General features: G+C 34.1%; 1 protein-coding gene across 1 annotated transcript in view; it reads left to right on the top strand.

Annotated features, from left to right (window-relative positions):
- The window catches only part of ADAM22 (ADAM metallopeptidase domain 22), a 166158-nt gene that overhangs the window by 144165 nt on the left and 8210 nt on the right, over positions 1–13783 (top strand). Inside the window, exons 24-29 of the mRNA XM_029283186.1 lie at positions 222–312; positions 2306–2323; positions 4142–4336; positions 6777–6877; positions 7177–7243; positions 12254–12340. Coding sequence (XP_029139019.1) covers positions 222–312; positions 2306–2323; positions 4142–4336; positions 6777–6877; positions 7177–7243; positions 12254–12340 — 559 coding nt within the window. The remainder of the gene's footprint in view (positions 1–221; positions 313–2305; positions 2324–4141; positions 4337–6776; positions 6878–7176; positions 7244–12253; positions 12341–13783) is intronic.

Below are 13783 nucleotides of genomic sequence, written 5' to 3'. Positions count from 1 at the left end.
ATCATATTTTAGTCCTGTTCAAATATAGCCACACTTACATTGTTATATATAGAATTAGAAAGAATAACAACTATTTTTGACTCTCACAAGCTTGAATCCTGTGTGGCTCATTGTTCACCTAAGTGTCCCAGAATTTTACATTAAAAGAAAAAAGATTGTGTAATTTTAAGTGGGTTTCTCCAGTGGTAATGCACTAAATTCTTGTTTTTGTTTTAATCTAGGTGTCACTAGCACAAATATTATTATTGGTGCTATTGCTGGTACAATTTTAGTGTTGGCTCTCATTATGGGAATAACAGCATGGGGTTACCGGTAAGTAATTTATATATAGAGAAAAAAATTATAAGCTAAGAAATAAGATAATGGTTGGTAACATGTGTTAACAAAGAGTAAAAAATAACAAAACCATTGGTTTCACCAGTTAGAAAAAAACAACAAGAAAGCAGGAAATGTAATAATTCAATTCTTAATTAGATATAAAGTTCTAGTTTGTTATTAAATAAAAAAAATCTTCATTTTCAAATATTTATCTATTTTAAATAGATCCAATGAAGAAAATATTAGTGCAGCATTAAAGAACAGATGTGCTCTTAATTTTTAAAAGTATAGAAATCTGTCTCATTAGATGCAAAGAAACAAAGAGCTCATTACATTTGGATCTAAAATTTTAAATTCTGTACATCATGTTAAAATTGTTATACAATTTTGAAAATAATGCAGAGAATGTAGAGAAAAAACCCCACTTCTTTCTTGGTGTTACTCACTGAAGCTGATTTACAATAGTTTCAAAAGGGGCACAAAACCCCTTCTATATTATGTGGAACTACAGAGAATTTTCTGCAGTGGATTATAGAGATGAAGATGAGAGAAGAGAGAGAATAATTCTATTGACAAATGCCTTTTCAGCAAGCTGGACAAGTTATTAGTGCCCAGTGCTGAAGTTCTAAGATCTTAAAAGAAGAAAGGGTTGATCCATGTAGAACTGCTAAACATAGCTAGCACTTTAATTTTCTGAAAGAATCAGAATTATATCATCTAAAAAATGTGAGATATATATGTTTTGATTGCCTGTTGCTTCTTACAACTCACTCCAACTGAAGGCATTTTGCCTTTTCACAGACCACGTGCCCCTGAAATATCTGTTAATAGAATTTTGGTTGAAATCCTGCTTTCCCAGAAGTATCTGTTTTGTCATTGTGGACATCAGAATAGTTGACTAGAGTTCCACGTTTCCAGAGATCATAAATATCAGTCATGGTGCATGAATCTTTAGTTTCAATAAACTGGTTTCTTGCATTCCTAATAGTCAAGGTTTCTGAATTCCACTTTTCATGTCAAGCATGTCTTGCTAGATTAAGTACCAGAGGAGAATTGTATTTTCTTTAAATTTAGGTAAAATGAAATATTATGAGTTCATTTCTTGATATTTGGAAATTTTTGCAAAAAAAAAAAAAGTAGTTGAATATAAAATGTACACTACTTTGCAGGCACTTGTCAAACAGAAAAAATATGTCTCCTACTTTTTCATGGCATCAGCCTATTGTTCTTAAATACAAGTAATCCTTGATTTACTTCAAGCATAATTAAGCCCAAAATTTCTGTTGCTAAGTAAGACAGTTGTTAAATGAATTTTGCCCCATTTTATGATCTTTCTTGCCACAATTGTTAAGTGAATCACTGCAGTGGTTAAGTTAGTAACACGATTGTTAAATGAATCTGGCTTCCCCATTGATTTTCCTTGTCAGAAGGTCGCAAAAGGTGATTATGTGACCCTGCGACACTACAACCGTCATAAATACAAGTCAGTTGCCAAGTGTCTGAATTTTGATCACGTGACCACGGGGATTTTGCAATGGTTGTAAGTGTGAAAAATGGTCATAAGTCACTTTTTTCAGTGCTGTTCTTTGAACGATCACTAACTGAACTGTTGTAAGTTAAGGACTACCTGTACAACAAAATTAAATTCAAAAATAATTAATAACTACTAGCATTTTTAATATATTGTGAGTCTTTGAGCTTGGTTCCTTAGAATTGCTTACAAAAATGAGATCTGATATCAAACAATGGCTTCCTACATCAAATCTTAACTTGCCCCTGAAGTTCTCATAATTTTTTTGGTGTACACATGAGGGGAGGAAGCGGATGGATTAATGGCACAAGATACTATCATATGAAGGAAAATGTAAGATTGCCTTCTTCTTCTCAGAGTTTATGGGATCCCAAAAATTCTTTAAAACACTAAATAAAGTGAAAGCAAATGCCATATGATAATTCATTCTTTATCTCTCTTCCTTTCTCTTGTAAGAAACTATCGAAGACAGAGGTATGTGCCAATAAAGTATGTGACCATATTGTCTCAGAATGCTTGAAATAAAAATCCCTGTTCCTTACTTATTAGGGGGTATGAATGCTTATAGACATTTGTGTGAATCAAAGTACTCCATATTGCATTTATGTTCCACTGAAAATCCTGTTTGTTGTCACTAACAAATAACCTAATTGGTCTCTTTTTTAATGTTTAGTATTTCCTTCCCTTGGGTTTATCTTTTCTATTATAATTTTTGTTCCTTAGCAATCAAAATACTGAAGATTTATCCCTAGATTGCCATCCAGAAAAGTGTAATATCCTAAACATGTTAATTTTTTAAGGTGCTACCAGACATTCTAGATACAGCAGTTTAATAAAGATCATTTCCTCTCAAAAATAGAGCCAATTAACAGGCCAATTGATTAATGACTTCTTAAACACTTTAGATTATTAGGCTTCTAAAGACTTTCTTGTTGAATATATGAATTTGTCTTTTACAAAGTTAAGTTACTGGTTTTTACAATTTTTTAGATGGAGTCATTTAGATATATATGATTTCATTTCCATCTGGTACACATCATGTTTTTTTTTTTAAAAAATCAAGTTTTTAAAAGTCAGAGACATGTAGAATAAGAATCAGATATACTGTCTTGAGTCTGATCTGATTTCATGTTGCTGCCCAGTGTAACTGCAGAAGTCAGTGCAGATTGAAAGCATTCTACCTTTCACTCTGCGATGTTGTGTGCAAACAAAAGATTTTATATAGAAAAATCAACATATTTAAGAAATGAATACAATTTGAAATATGGCACTGAGCGAAAACTAATTTTGGGATCACTATAAGATTGCACAAATATAGGAGCAAAAGCCCCCATGAGTTTTTCAAGCTGTTGTTATGAAAATTGCACCATTTCAACCTGTTTTCAATCCAATAAAGTTCTAAACATCATTTTTGCTTCAGCATTAAACTGAGTATCCCTCAGGAAACTCTCTCAAATGCAATTGGTTTTATTACTGTTTATTGTATAATTTAAAATGTGCTATCACCTCTTTCTGAAATAACATCATTTAACTGTTCTTTGACTGCATGGAAAACTCAGATACATTTCATTGCAATTTCTGAAGTGTATTCTAATTTTTTTTAAATTCCTTAGTGTTCAAATGAATGTTATGGACAGAAGTCTGGAATATATTTTATTTATTTATATAGCTATGAGTTTTTACAAACAAAAAACAGTAATGGTTCTGTTGCTAGGGAGATGGGAAGAGTATTCTTTACTGCATTTTTTAAAAAAATAGGGGTGAGTGATCTCTTTGGTTTTGAGGACAGGAAGCATAGCCCTTTATTTATAGGTAACATCCATACAAGATTGAGGAGTAGCAAAACTTTCTTAACAGTTTATATCAATTGACCAGGAAAATGGGGGAAAACAAAAATGTCTATAGTCATTAAATGGGATAGAAGCAGGAAAATACATGTTTCAGCAGGATTCATGACTTCATTTCTAGGGAAATCTAATTCAATTTCATAAAATGGTTTCCTTTAAATATGAAGAAGCTTATTCCATTTCATTGGTGCATATTACACGTAAATATTTTAGAAACTGCAAGATAAACAATTATGTATTTTGGAAATACATTTTTGTACTATAGAATATATGCCTATTTTCCTCTATCACCTGTCTTATTTGTGTGATTGTGAGATAAAATAATTTAACCGCTTGCTAACTCTTTTTTCTTGACTGGAGAGAGAGATAGTGAGTAAGTCAATGTATTTTCAGCCTATGCATGTATTCTGTTGTTACTGACTTCAAAATGTTTATTATGCTTTAGACAAATTCCTCAGGGAGATTATGTTAAAAAGCCTGGTGAGGCCGACTCCTTTTATAGCGACATGCCACCTGGAGTCAGCACAAACTCTGCATCTAGTTCTAAGAAGAGGTCTGCTTTTCTGTCGCATTTTCAGATTTCTACCTGTTCCATCACACATTATTCCATTAGTCAGAACCTTTCATTGTTTTGCAGCAGGTTTGATTCCTTCTTTCCTTCCTTCCTTTTGTGGGCTGTGTTGAAAAGTGGCATTCCTCCATCTCTGATTGCTGACTATTGCATCACAAATTTTGGTGAAACTAGCTAAACTTCAAGGAAATATTCTGCTGTAAGATTATTTCTGATCCTACTTAAAAACAAAATAAAACAAAACAAAAGTCACAGGAATACTCAGCCTAACTAGTTTTTTTCAAGCTCTAAAATTATGTCTTTCATGCTGAACTCTTCCTCCATTGATAACATAGACACATCTAGTACTAATTAGAGATGTCTAATACTAATGCCATCTTCATTTTCTGCTTAGAAGTAGCTTATTTCCAGTTGCTGACATGTGTTCAGTGGTAATTATCCGGTTATCATTCTTGTATTCAAACAATACTTGAAAAGATAGGATGGAGCTTGGCATGGGATACTTGCATCCTTCATTATAGATCCTAAATTAGTTAGCGAGCTTTCTAGGAAAATTTCCAATTTTATGACACCGTGAAAACACTAAAGCCAACAAAACACCAAAATTGGCTTTATTTTATAGCTTGTTCAAGTAACCAAAGATGGAGGATTTTTACTCATACTTTTAACAATTGTAATAGATGAACAAAATGTAAGAATATACATGTTGTATGTTATCACCACTTTGCTGTGTTTTGTTCTTACCTTACCTTGCATTTCCAGTTTACATTTCACATCTTTACCAATCATGTATGTTTAGAGCAAATCATTTGGTTGGCTTATAAGATATATGCACAATAATGTTGCATGAAGTAGAATGCTACTTATAACCAGCTGCCCTGTAAAAAGATTTTTCTGTTACAGATAAGGCCACAAAGACATTCATAGATCTTTGATTCTGCTAGATTAAATTTTATATCCAGTCAATTATCTCCTCTTGCAATATTTAAACAATGCATGAGCAAAAAATGCCTTGCTTCTTCTGTGAAAGGGAGACTAAAGGCAGCAACTTCAAATTTTATTCTAGATCCAGAGTGTTTAACTAGAAGCATTGGACTGGAAATTGCTCCATTTACTGAAAAAGATATATTCATTATTTTCAAGTAATAAATTTATCTCTATTTAATAATCATAAGCAGATAAAGTCATTTCGATATGTCACTTTGTCATTTTTAGCAGCAAGAATGATCAAAGTGTTTTTAATGCTTTATAAGTGACCACCATTAAAGTAGCATAATAATAAACAGATATTAATTACAATATACGAATATAACTATTAAAAGTTACCTGGAGAGAGGTAGAAAGTTGTAATAAAGAACGCATTATAGTGCTAAAGTAGTCATCTAATTAAGATGTTTCCCTTTTTTAAACTTCAGTAAGATCTTTCTGATGGATGCCTATTTGAAAAATAACTCTAAATCAGTGCTGAATTGTTTGACAAAATTGACTGATATTGAATATTTTCTGAGAACCATATTTGAAAAATGTGGATTGTTCAATTCCTGAATGTCTCCAGAAAATAAATTTAAGAAATTTTTGGAATATCTGTTTCCTAAGATTTTTTTAACAACTTTTGCAGGGTGCCAACTTCCTGTGAAGTTGTTGACTGACTTTTAAAATGGGCATTGCTTAAATATTACACATTTATTATGTGTCTTCTACTACTTATTTTCAGTAATTCCTTCTTCAATTGTTAGCTCTTAAGAACATTATACTTTTTAAAGTCTGCATCTTCTGAAACATACAATAACTGAGTTTTTACTTAGTAAAAACAAGAGTTTATAACAAGGGTTAGTTTCAGCCTTCTCTAGTTATTCCTAACTTTCCACCTGCTGATTGTGCTTGGTAGAAATTCTAGGAATGGTAGTTGAGAAACATCTGGGAACCATCAGACTAAAGAAGACTGGCTTGATTATTGTTTCTGATAGCAACACTTGGTATGCAGTCCTCCTATATCTTACATTTTGGTGTATGGGCAATAGCAAAACTCATATGTAACCCTCAAAACTCATTTCAAATTTCTGATAAGAATTCTCTGACCATCGCCTATAGGTTTCTGTGTCACACAAAATGAAGAAGCAGAGTGTCTAAGAAAGAACGGATGTCCCCAATTTACAATTTGCTCTCTGAGTCTTCTTACTGCTTGCTTTGGCCCTCAACATATTATTCTGTGCAAATACTATTCAGAAGGTTTCCTATCCCAATTTTATATTCTGCAGAGTAAAACAAAGCTTAGAATAGCTTTCAATGCCCTGGTGCCTCCTAGATGTGTTGGGTGAAGGAAAAACCACAGGACATGTGAAATCTAACTGAAATAATCTACGTTGCTCATTAATTTTTGTAGACAGTTGAGGATGTTCAGGAAGAGTTTTAAGTTTCCTCAGCCCAATATGTAAGTTAATAATGGGATAATTAAAATACCAACATGTCAAAACCAACCATTGCAAATGGATCTTGCTTTTTATCCTAGGTCAAACGGCTTATCTCATTCATGGAGTGAAAGAATCCAGGATGCAAAGAATCTTTCAGACATCTGTCAAAATGGGAGACCAAGGAGTAATTCATGGCAAGGTGGGAAACACTCATGCTTAGCAGCATGATAGATTTCATTAAGTCATGATTATCTAAAGAAGTTGGATTGTCTCTTAGATGGTATTAAAGCATAATAGATGTTTAAAGATCTGATATCAGCTCTGCCTCCCTTTTTTCTCTAGCCTAGGATATGGCTAGATAAAACATAGTTTGATTTAAATGGGTGTGCCCTGAACCTAAACACATTGTGTATGTATCTTTAGGGCTGCTGAATGCCTGAATTCCAAAATTATAATTTACTATTATCTTTTTTACTATTATGTTTTGATCTCTTTCAGGTAATATAGGAGGCAACAGAAAGAAAGTCAAAGGCAAAAGATTTAGGCCACGGTCTAATTCAACTGAGTAAGTTTGGCCTTTTAGTTGACAAAGGAAAACAGAAAAGCTCTCAAGCTACGTTTTGTTTCAGTTCCTTCTTTTAAATATTTGATATGGACCCTTAGATGTGACATGTGCTGGTAAATAGGGTGGCAAATGATCTGTTATCCCTTTATGGGCTTCATTACTATACTATTGTCAAAATACCACTATTCTTTTTCCACTTAAAGCATTTTGTGTCTTAACATAGGAAATCAGAGTTTCAGTTAAGGCAGAAGGCGTTCCCCCCTGCCATTTTCCTTTTGAAATACTTTGGTATTTGTCCCCTTATTTCCCTTATTTCTTGTCATCTCATCTTCGGGGGAAATAAACTTCTTTTAGAAATAGAAAATCTGAGTGGAGAAAAATTACTTAGCAGCTCCTGGAGACCTCTGTGCAGATAGTGGATTATAGGAATCAAATTTGTTATTTCAGGGTATTTTTTACTGCAACAAAGAGGGCAACAAGGAGCAACGGATGGGCAATCAATTGACATTTGCCATATTGATTACCCATTTAATCTTGTTCTACAGTGTTGAATCCCTAGACACATTCACCTAGGTTGCTGCATCATTCTGAATAGTGACAAACAATATTTTAGTATTCTGCGATCAAAGTTGGTTCTTGATTGTCTTTAATGCAAATGACTATTCAGTACTGTCTTGTAGTAGGAGAAAAGTTAGTCAGGAATCATAGTTCAAAATTTCTCCATAGTGTTTCCAAATAATTATTTGATAACATTATAGTGTCTTTTCTTGTAAAGAAATAAAATATATTGGGGCAGGGTAATATATTAAGATCACATTTGGAAACATTTTGTGTTGCAAATTTCTTTTGTGATGCTTCTTGAAAGGTTTTAAGAAATCTGCAAGCTGCTTAAACTTTGTTTCTGGAACCCTTTCTTCCTGTCTATCATTTCCCCCCATTAGATACACAGTTTAATACATTATTTAGAATAATATAAGACAACAATTTCAGTGAATGCTATTGATTGTGCAGAGAAGCTTTTATTGCAAAGTAACCCAGATGATTCATCTCACAGACAATAATAGGAGACATAATGGTTCACTCTATAAGATTTTTTGAAATTCCTTGTTTTGAGTTCCATTTATCAGAACTGGACTGCAAAAATGTAGATAACTAACTGGAATCAGCAAGGAGATATTGAATATTCATTATAATTTTTTGCTGTCTAGATTTTTGGAATCCAGATCTGGTATCTGTACTTTGATCTAAAAACCAGTACCAAACTAGGCAATTCATACGTTGTGTGTAAGGATACAATTGCACTACTTTAAATAATTTAATCTAGGTATAAATGACATATTTGCCCTAAATAAGCCAACATCAAGGCTGTAGTCACTGGATTGGAAGGTGCAACAAGTCATCCATACCTCTGAGAAATAAATTTCATAACTTCTGGCCATTCTTTGCAAATGGACATGAATTGTTCCCCAATCCTCCTGGTTATTTTTGGTGGTTTTATTTTAAGACAATGATTCTTGGTTAAAGCAGTGGATGACTTTGGATGTTGTAATAAATCAAAAATTAGGCAGAACTTTTCCCTGCCTTAAACATTTTCTTCTAGACATAAGAGTTTGGTAGTTTTCATTTCTAGTTTCAACAAGCTATAGTATGCAGTTGCCATATTCAGAACAAACTGTTGTTTAAGAGTAATCACATTTTTCTTCAGCTTAGGATACACAGCTGGTAATTGGACATGGATGAGAATACTCCAAATTCCTCTTCAGAATTATAGCATTGGAGGAAATGGGCAGCATGAAAGTAGGGGAAGCAGCTCACCCTCAACACAGTAAAAATGCTTTACAATATGATTGACTGCAGTTAGTGAAAATACCATCAGATGTCTCTAGCTTTTATGAAGTGGCTGTAGGAACAGAAAAATATTGCCTTGAAGACTGCAAAGGCCAGAGTTATAAAGTAACAATTTTTCTTGCATTAATACATCATTTCTTGGTGTATTAGTGAAATGGAAGATCATTTCTGGCAGTGAAAAACAGTTTCTGCAAGTGATTTTCCTTTGTTGGTTAAATGTTGACCCTAGTAAAATGTATTTCATTCCAATGCCTGCAAAAATAAATGGATGGTTATATAGATTGTTCACCTATGAAAACTAGACTGTTTATAACTGCATAAGAGCATGTGTTAAAGCATGTCCCAAGTTTTCATACTGGCTGTCTGTTAATTTAAACTAACTTTACCATTAGATGTGCATCTTCCTCATTGTTATAAACTATATAGACTTTGGCTTAGATTTTCTTCTATTATATATTGTGTTTTTGCAGCAGGGTATCCCATGCTTCTGAGCCTGGGCTTTCCCACACCAATCAAATCCCACCCCAAGGCATAAGCCAGGGGATTTCTCACCACTCCCAAACAGGGAATCGGAATCACAGGTCAGTTTCAACTGCCTTTCTAGTTTGGCAGCCACTTTTACCCAAAGTTCCTTTTCCAAAATTTTACTGTGATGAAGAATTTTGATTGCTTGGAAGGTCTTCTGCTGATGGCAGTGCTAGCTAAGCCCTGTTCCTTGCTGGCCTGATGTATAATTTTCCCCCTCCTACACTATTGTAAAATCTAGGGTCCTTTGCATTATTGCATGTTGTGCTCAAACCAATTAAAGCCATTGATTTAGTTTAAGGCATTTCACGCAACAGTTTTACCATCTGATCAGACAGGTTATTCTAGATCAGCATTTCTCAGTCTCAGCAAACTTAAGATGGGTGGAGAATTCCTCAGCTGGCAGACTGCCTGGGAAATTCTGCCAGCTGAAATCCACACATCTTAAGGTTGCTAAGATTGAGGAACACTGCTCTGTATCAATGAAGAGTGATGCACAGTTACCCCAGAGATAACTTTTTAACCTGTTTTAATTCTGCAAACTGGCATGATATTAAATTATAAGTGCAGGCTGATCAGTAGGATTAGAAAAATTAAATGGTTATGTACAAACATGCCTCAAAACTCTATTGTCTAAATAGCCGCATGTTTTTGTTGCCACATGCTTCATGTTTATCAAATGAACCGTTCCAATAAAATGTGTAGATTGAAGGTTTGGCATTAGTTTTTGCACAAGTCCACTGGAATGGCAAGAATTAGCACAGAGTGCTCTGCTGTGTGTGCCTTTCCTTTGCTAGCAAATTGCCCTGCAGCTATACTTTTAACTTTTACTTTTTAATTAGCAACTGAGCTGGAAGACATCAAGCGCTTCTTTTTTTAAGCTATTGTTAATTAGATGCAGTTACGGCTGATAGAAAATTGATGCTATGTTTGTGCTTATGCGATGGGAGTGGGAAGGAATGTTGCAGTTTGGACAGCTATTATCCTAGTAACGTTGGAGCAATGGATTTCATCAACTAACCCAGTCTGGGTTTGATTTATTTTAAGAATGCAACCTCTACTAAACTCAATAAAAATGGCTTATTTTTATTATTTATTTATTTTTTAAATTTTTATGCCACCCATCTCCCCAATAAGGCAACTCTTACCAAGGATTTTAAAATATGGCCATCTAAAGGGATAGCAGAACGATGAGAATGACATGAATCTGGGTTGAAATAAGCACCTTGTACCTGTCAGTTTTAAGTTTCAACTTACATGAGTTCCAGGTATCACAGTAAAGAGCAAGAAACCATGAGATTTCTAATCCAAGGTACTTAAAGAACATTAAATTGCCTTTTTCTCTGCTAAATTATGAAATGCTCCCGTGTAATTAGTTATACTGCACATTGAAAAAGCAGTTAAGTCCTAAGTGGATGTATTAACTTTGTAACATGTTGTATATGGTAGTGATCAGCAGCATGTTTTTACTTCTTGCAATTTGTGCAGAAAATTGCCTAGCTTTTCATGCCTGTACCGCAGAGAGTTCATGTTTTATCTCTTATGTAGGGGTAGCTTGTATATAGAAGAAGACTGTTCCAAGTGAATAATCCTACTGATTTCAGAAGGATTTATTCTTAAATTAGTGAGCATAGGATTGCAAATTATTGTATTGTTATTTAGTATCTTTTTGGGATATTAAGATACATTCCCTTATTTAGTAATCTAAAATATGGACTCCATATTTATCAAGTATTAACTCAATGGCTAGCAAGAAAGAATAGTACATGTAGCAGTTTACCAGACAGGAATCAGCTATTTTCTTAAACTTTTCCATATATTTATCTTCAGTGACATAAAACAAATAAAATATTTGGAGTGTCTAGTTATGTAGATTATTGTTTGTGAACAGCTGTCATGTAATCCAGGAAAAATTGATGCTTAAGAAGGAATTCTAAGATTGGATAAGTCAAAGAGTCCATATTGGGCAAATCAATAAGATTTTCTCTTGCTTCTACAATAATTGTATTCCTAGAAATGATACAGTTAAAAAGACACACACACATACAACATACTTTCAGTATACAGTATTGCCAACAAAACAAGATCAAGGCTTCTTCTTGAATCTGGTTTGTAAATATTCAGGTGCTTATACTTACATTTGTATGACACCAAATGAATAATCGTTTGTTATATTCATAGAGGTTAAATATGTAGATTTGAAATAATATGATTAGCCTGTTTAGGAGAATAATGTTCACCTTGGAGGGATTGATAGAAATTTCATGTTATACTGTTGTGATACACTGCTTCCTATTCTGGCTACTTGTGATTCATTTTTCTTCACTCTCTGAGGACTAAGTAACATTAAAATCAGTTTATAATGAGTTCTCTTTCAAGTTTTAAAAAGTGGATGTTGTGCTGTGTTCTCATGGCCTTTACCCAAGGACAGATTCATGGCAAATAAATAGAACATGTAAACTTAAGTTAATTTTTAAATGGATATATCCTGTGGGTCTCTTTGTCTAGCATTTGCACTGATTTATAGTCCTTTATAACTGAGAGATAAAGGCATCTTTTCTGAGCTTGTGCTGTGTGTTCTCAGATATTTCTTTATTCTTCTTCTGCTTTCTTTGTTCCTTCCATTGCTTTTTGCAGGTATTTAAACCCATGGTTCAAAAGAGAATATAATGTAGCTAAGTGGGTAGAAGATGTGAATAAAAACACTGAAGGACCCTACTTTAGGTATTTTGTGAATTAATTCTCTCTAATCTTTAAGAACGGTTTAAGCATACACCACATATTATGTAACTCCCTCTCTTGTATGTTCCAATACAAGTAATTTCTTTTAAGATGCCAAGGACTCTTTGTTCATTGCTGTCTTTTGGGGGCTTCATTGTGCAATTACAATTCTTTTCTGAATGCCTTAATGAAGCCTTTTGAAAATTATGCTCACCGTGCTTGCATTCCCATCACCATCTTTAGCTTTCAGCAGCTTTCTCTTTATTTAATGCCAAATAATGTTTTAGGGGCATGATCAGAGTCTTCAATTAATCAAGTAGCGTTGATAGTTTAAAATTAGTGCATTGGAGCCAATAGCTTTACTGTACAATGTGCTTAATATGCAATTATATGGCCTTATATTTAGGGGTCAATTCCACTTGCAGACCAAATGTTTGAGAAGATATTTAGAACATTAAGCTATTATCTTCCAAATGCCTGTAGAAAAGAAAAAAGTGTTAAATTGCAACTGTGAGCAGAATTTTATTTTGATGCTTAAATAAAATATATGTAGTCCTTTCTTAACAACCATTTGTTCAGAGACCGTTTGAAGTACAATTGGCACCAAACAAATGGTACTTAACACCAGGTTGCATCAACTCCCTCCATCCACTTATCTTTCTCCCCCCATCTCTGCCCTTTTGCTGCCCTGCACAGTGGCACCTCTTGGCAGCAGTGACACTAGGGCTGAAATAGAGGCCTGGTCTTCAGCAGATTCCGTTAGCTACCATGGCCTCCAGGCCTCTCTTTCAAGCCCTGGGTTACAGCCAGCCACCCCAGTGTCACAGCACAAATCCCCAGCTCTGCAGGCCCTGCACCACTAGGTAACTTTCACCATCTTCCTCCCACTGCTGCTAAGGCCTGCCTTAAGTGAAGTAGCTGATAGCCACACCAGGCCTCAAGACCACTAGCGCTGTTCTTGAAATGCTTTTGAAAGCTTCTGAGGTCTTCCAAAACATTGCAAAAATGTCAGAGCCTGCCATTCTCCAAATAGTGCACCATTCTTGCAATGCTTTGGAAAGCCTGAGAAGTTTATGCTGTCCTGATACACCTAGCTCTAACTTTAACATTCATGTAACAAAAAGGGGAGTAGCTTATTATTCTGTACATCTCTTTTATTTTGACAGGCTTTGATTTCTCACAACAGAACCCATATTATTGATTACTTTTATACTAGCATTTGCACATTTAAAAACTAACCATTCATTTTCTCATTTTTAGTAAATATTCTGTCTAGGTGCACCAATTCATCTATTCACTATACATGTTTTATCATATAATGTGAAAGTATTTATCCCTGTGAAATACGTTTACTTTTATCTTTGATACATTTATTTTTCATATTCTTTTTCATCGTAGAAATTAACATTAATTGCAAATCATCAAGAGTCTTGTCCAACATCTGTG

The sequence above is a fragment of the Protobothrops mucrosquamatus genome, unplaced genomic scaffold (assembly GCF_001527695.2).
Source record: "Protobothrops mucrosquamatus isolate PMUCROS unplaced genomic scaffold, P.Mucros_1.0 scaffold33, whole genome shotgun sequence".
NCBI classification, from domain to species: domain Eukaryota; kingdom Metazoa; phylum Chordata; class Lepidosauria; order Squamata; family Viperidae; genus Protobothrops; species Protobothrops mucrosquamatus.
Note: the sequence above shows the minus strand (reverse complement) of the source record. Positions and strands in the feature narration are given on the sequence as shown.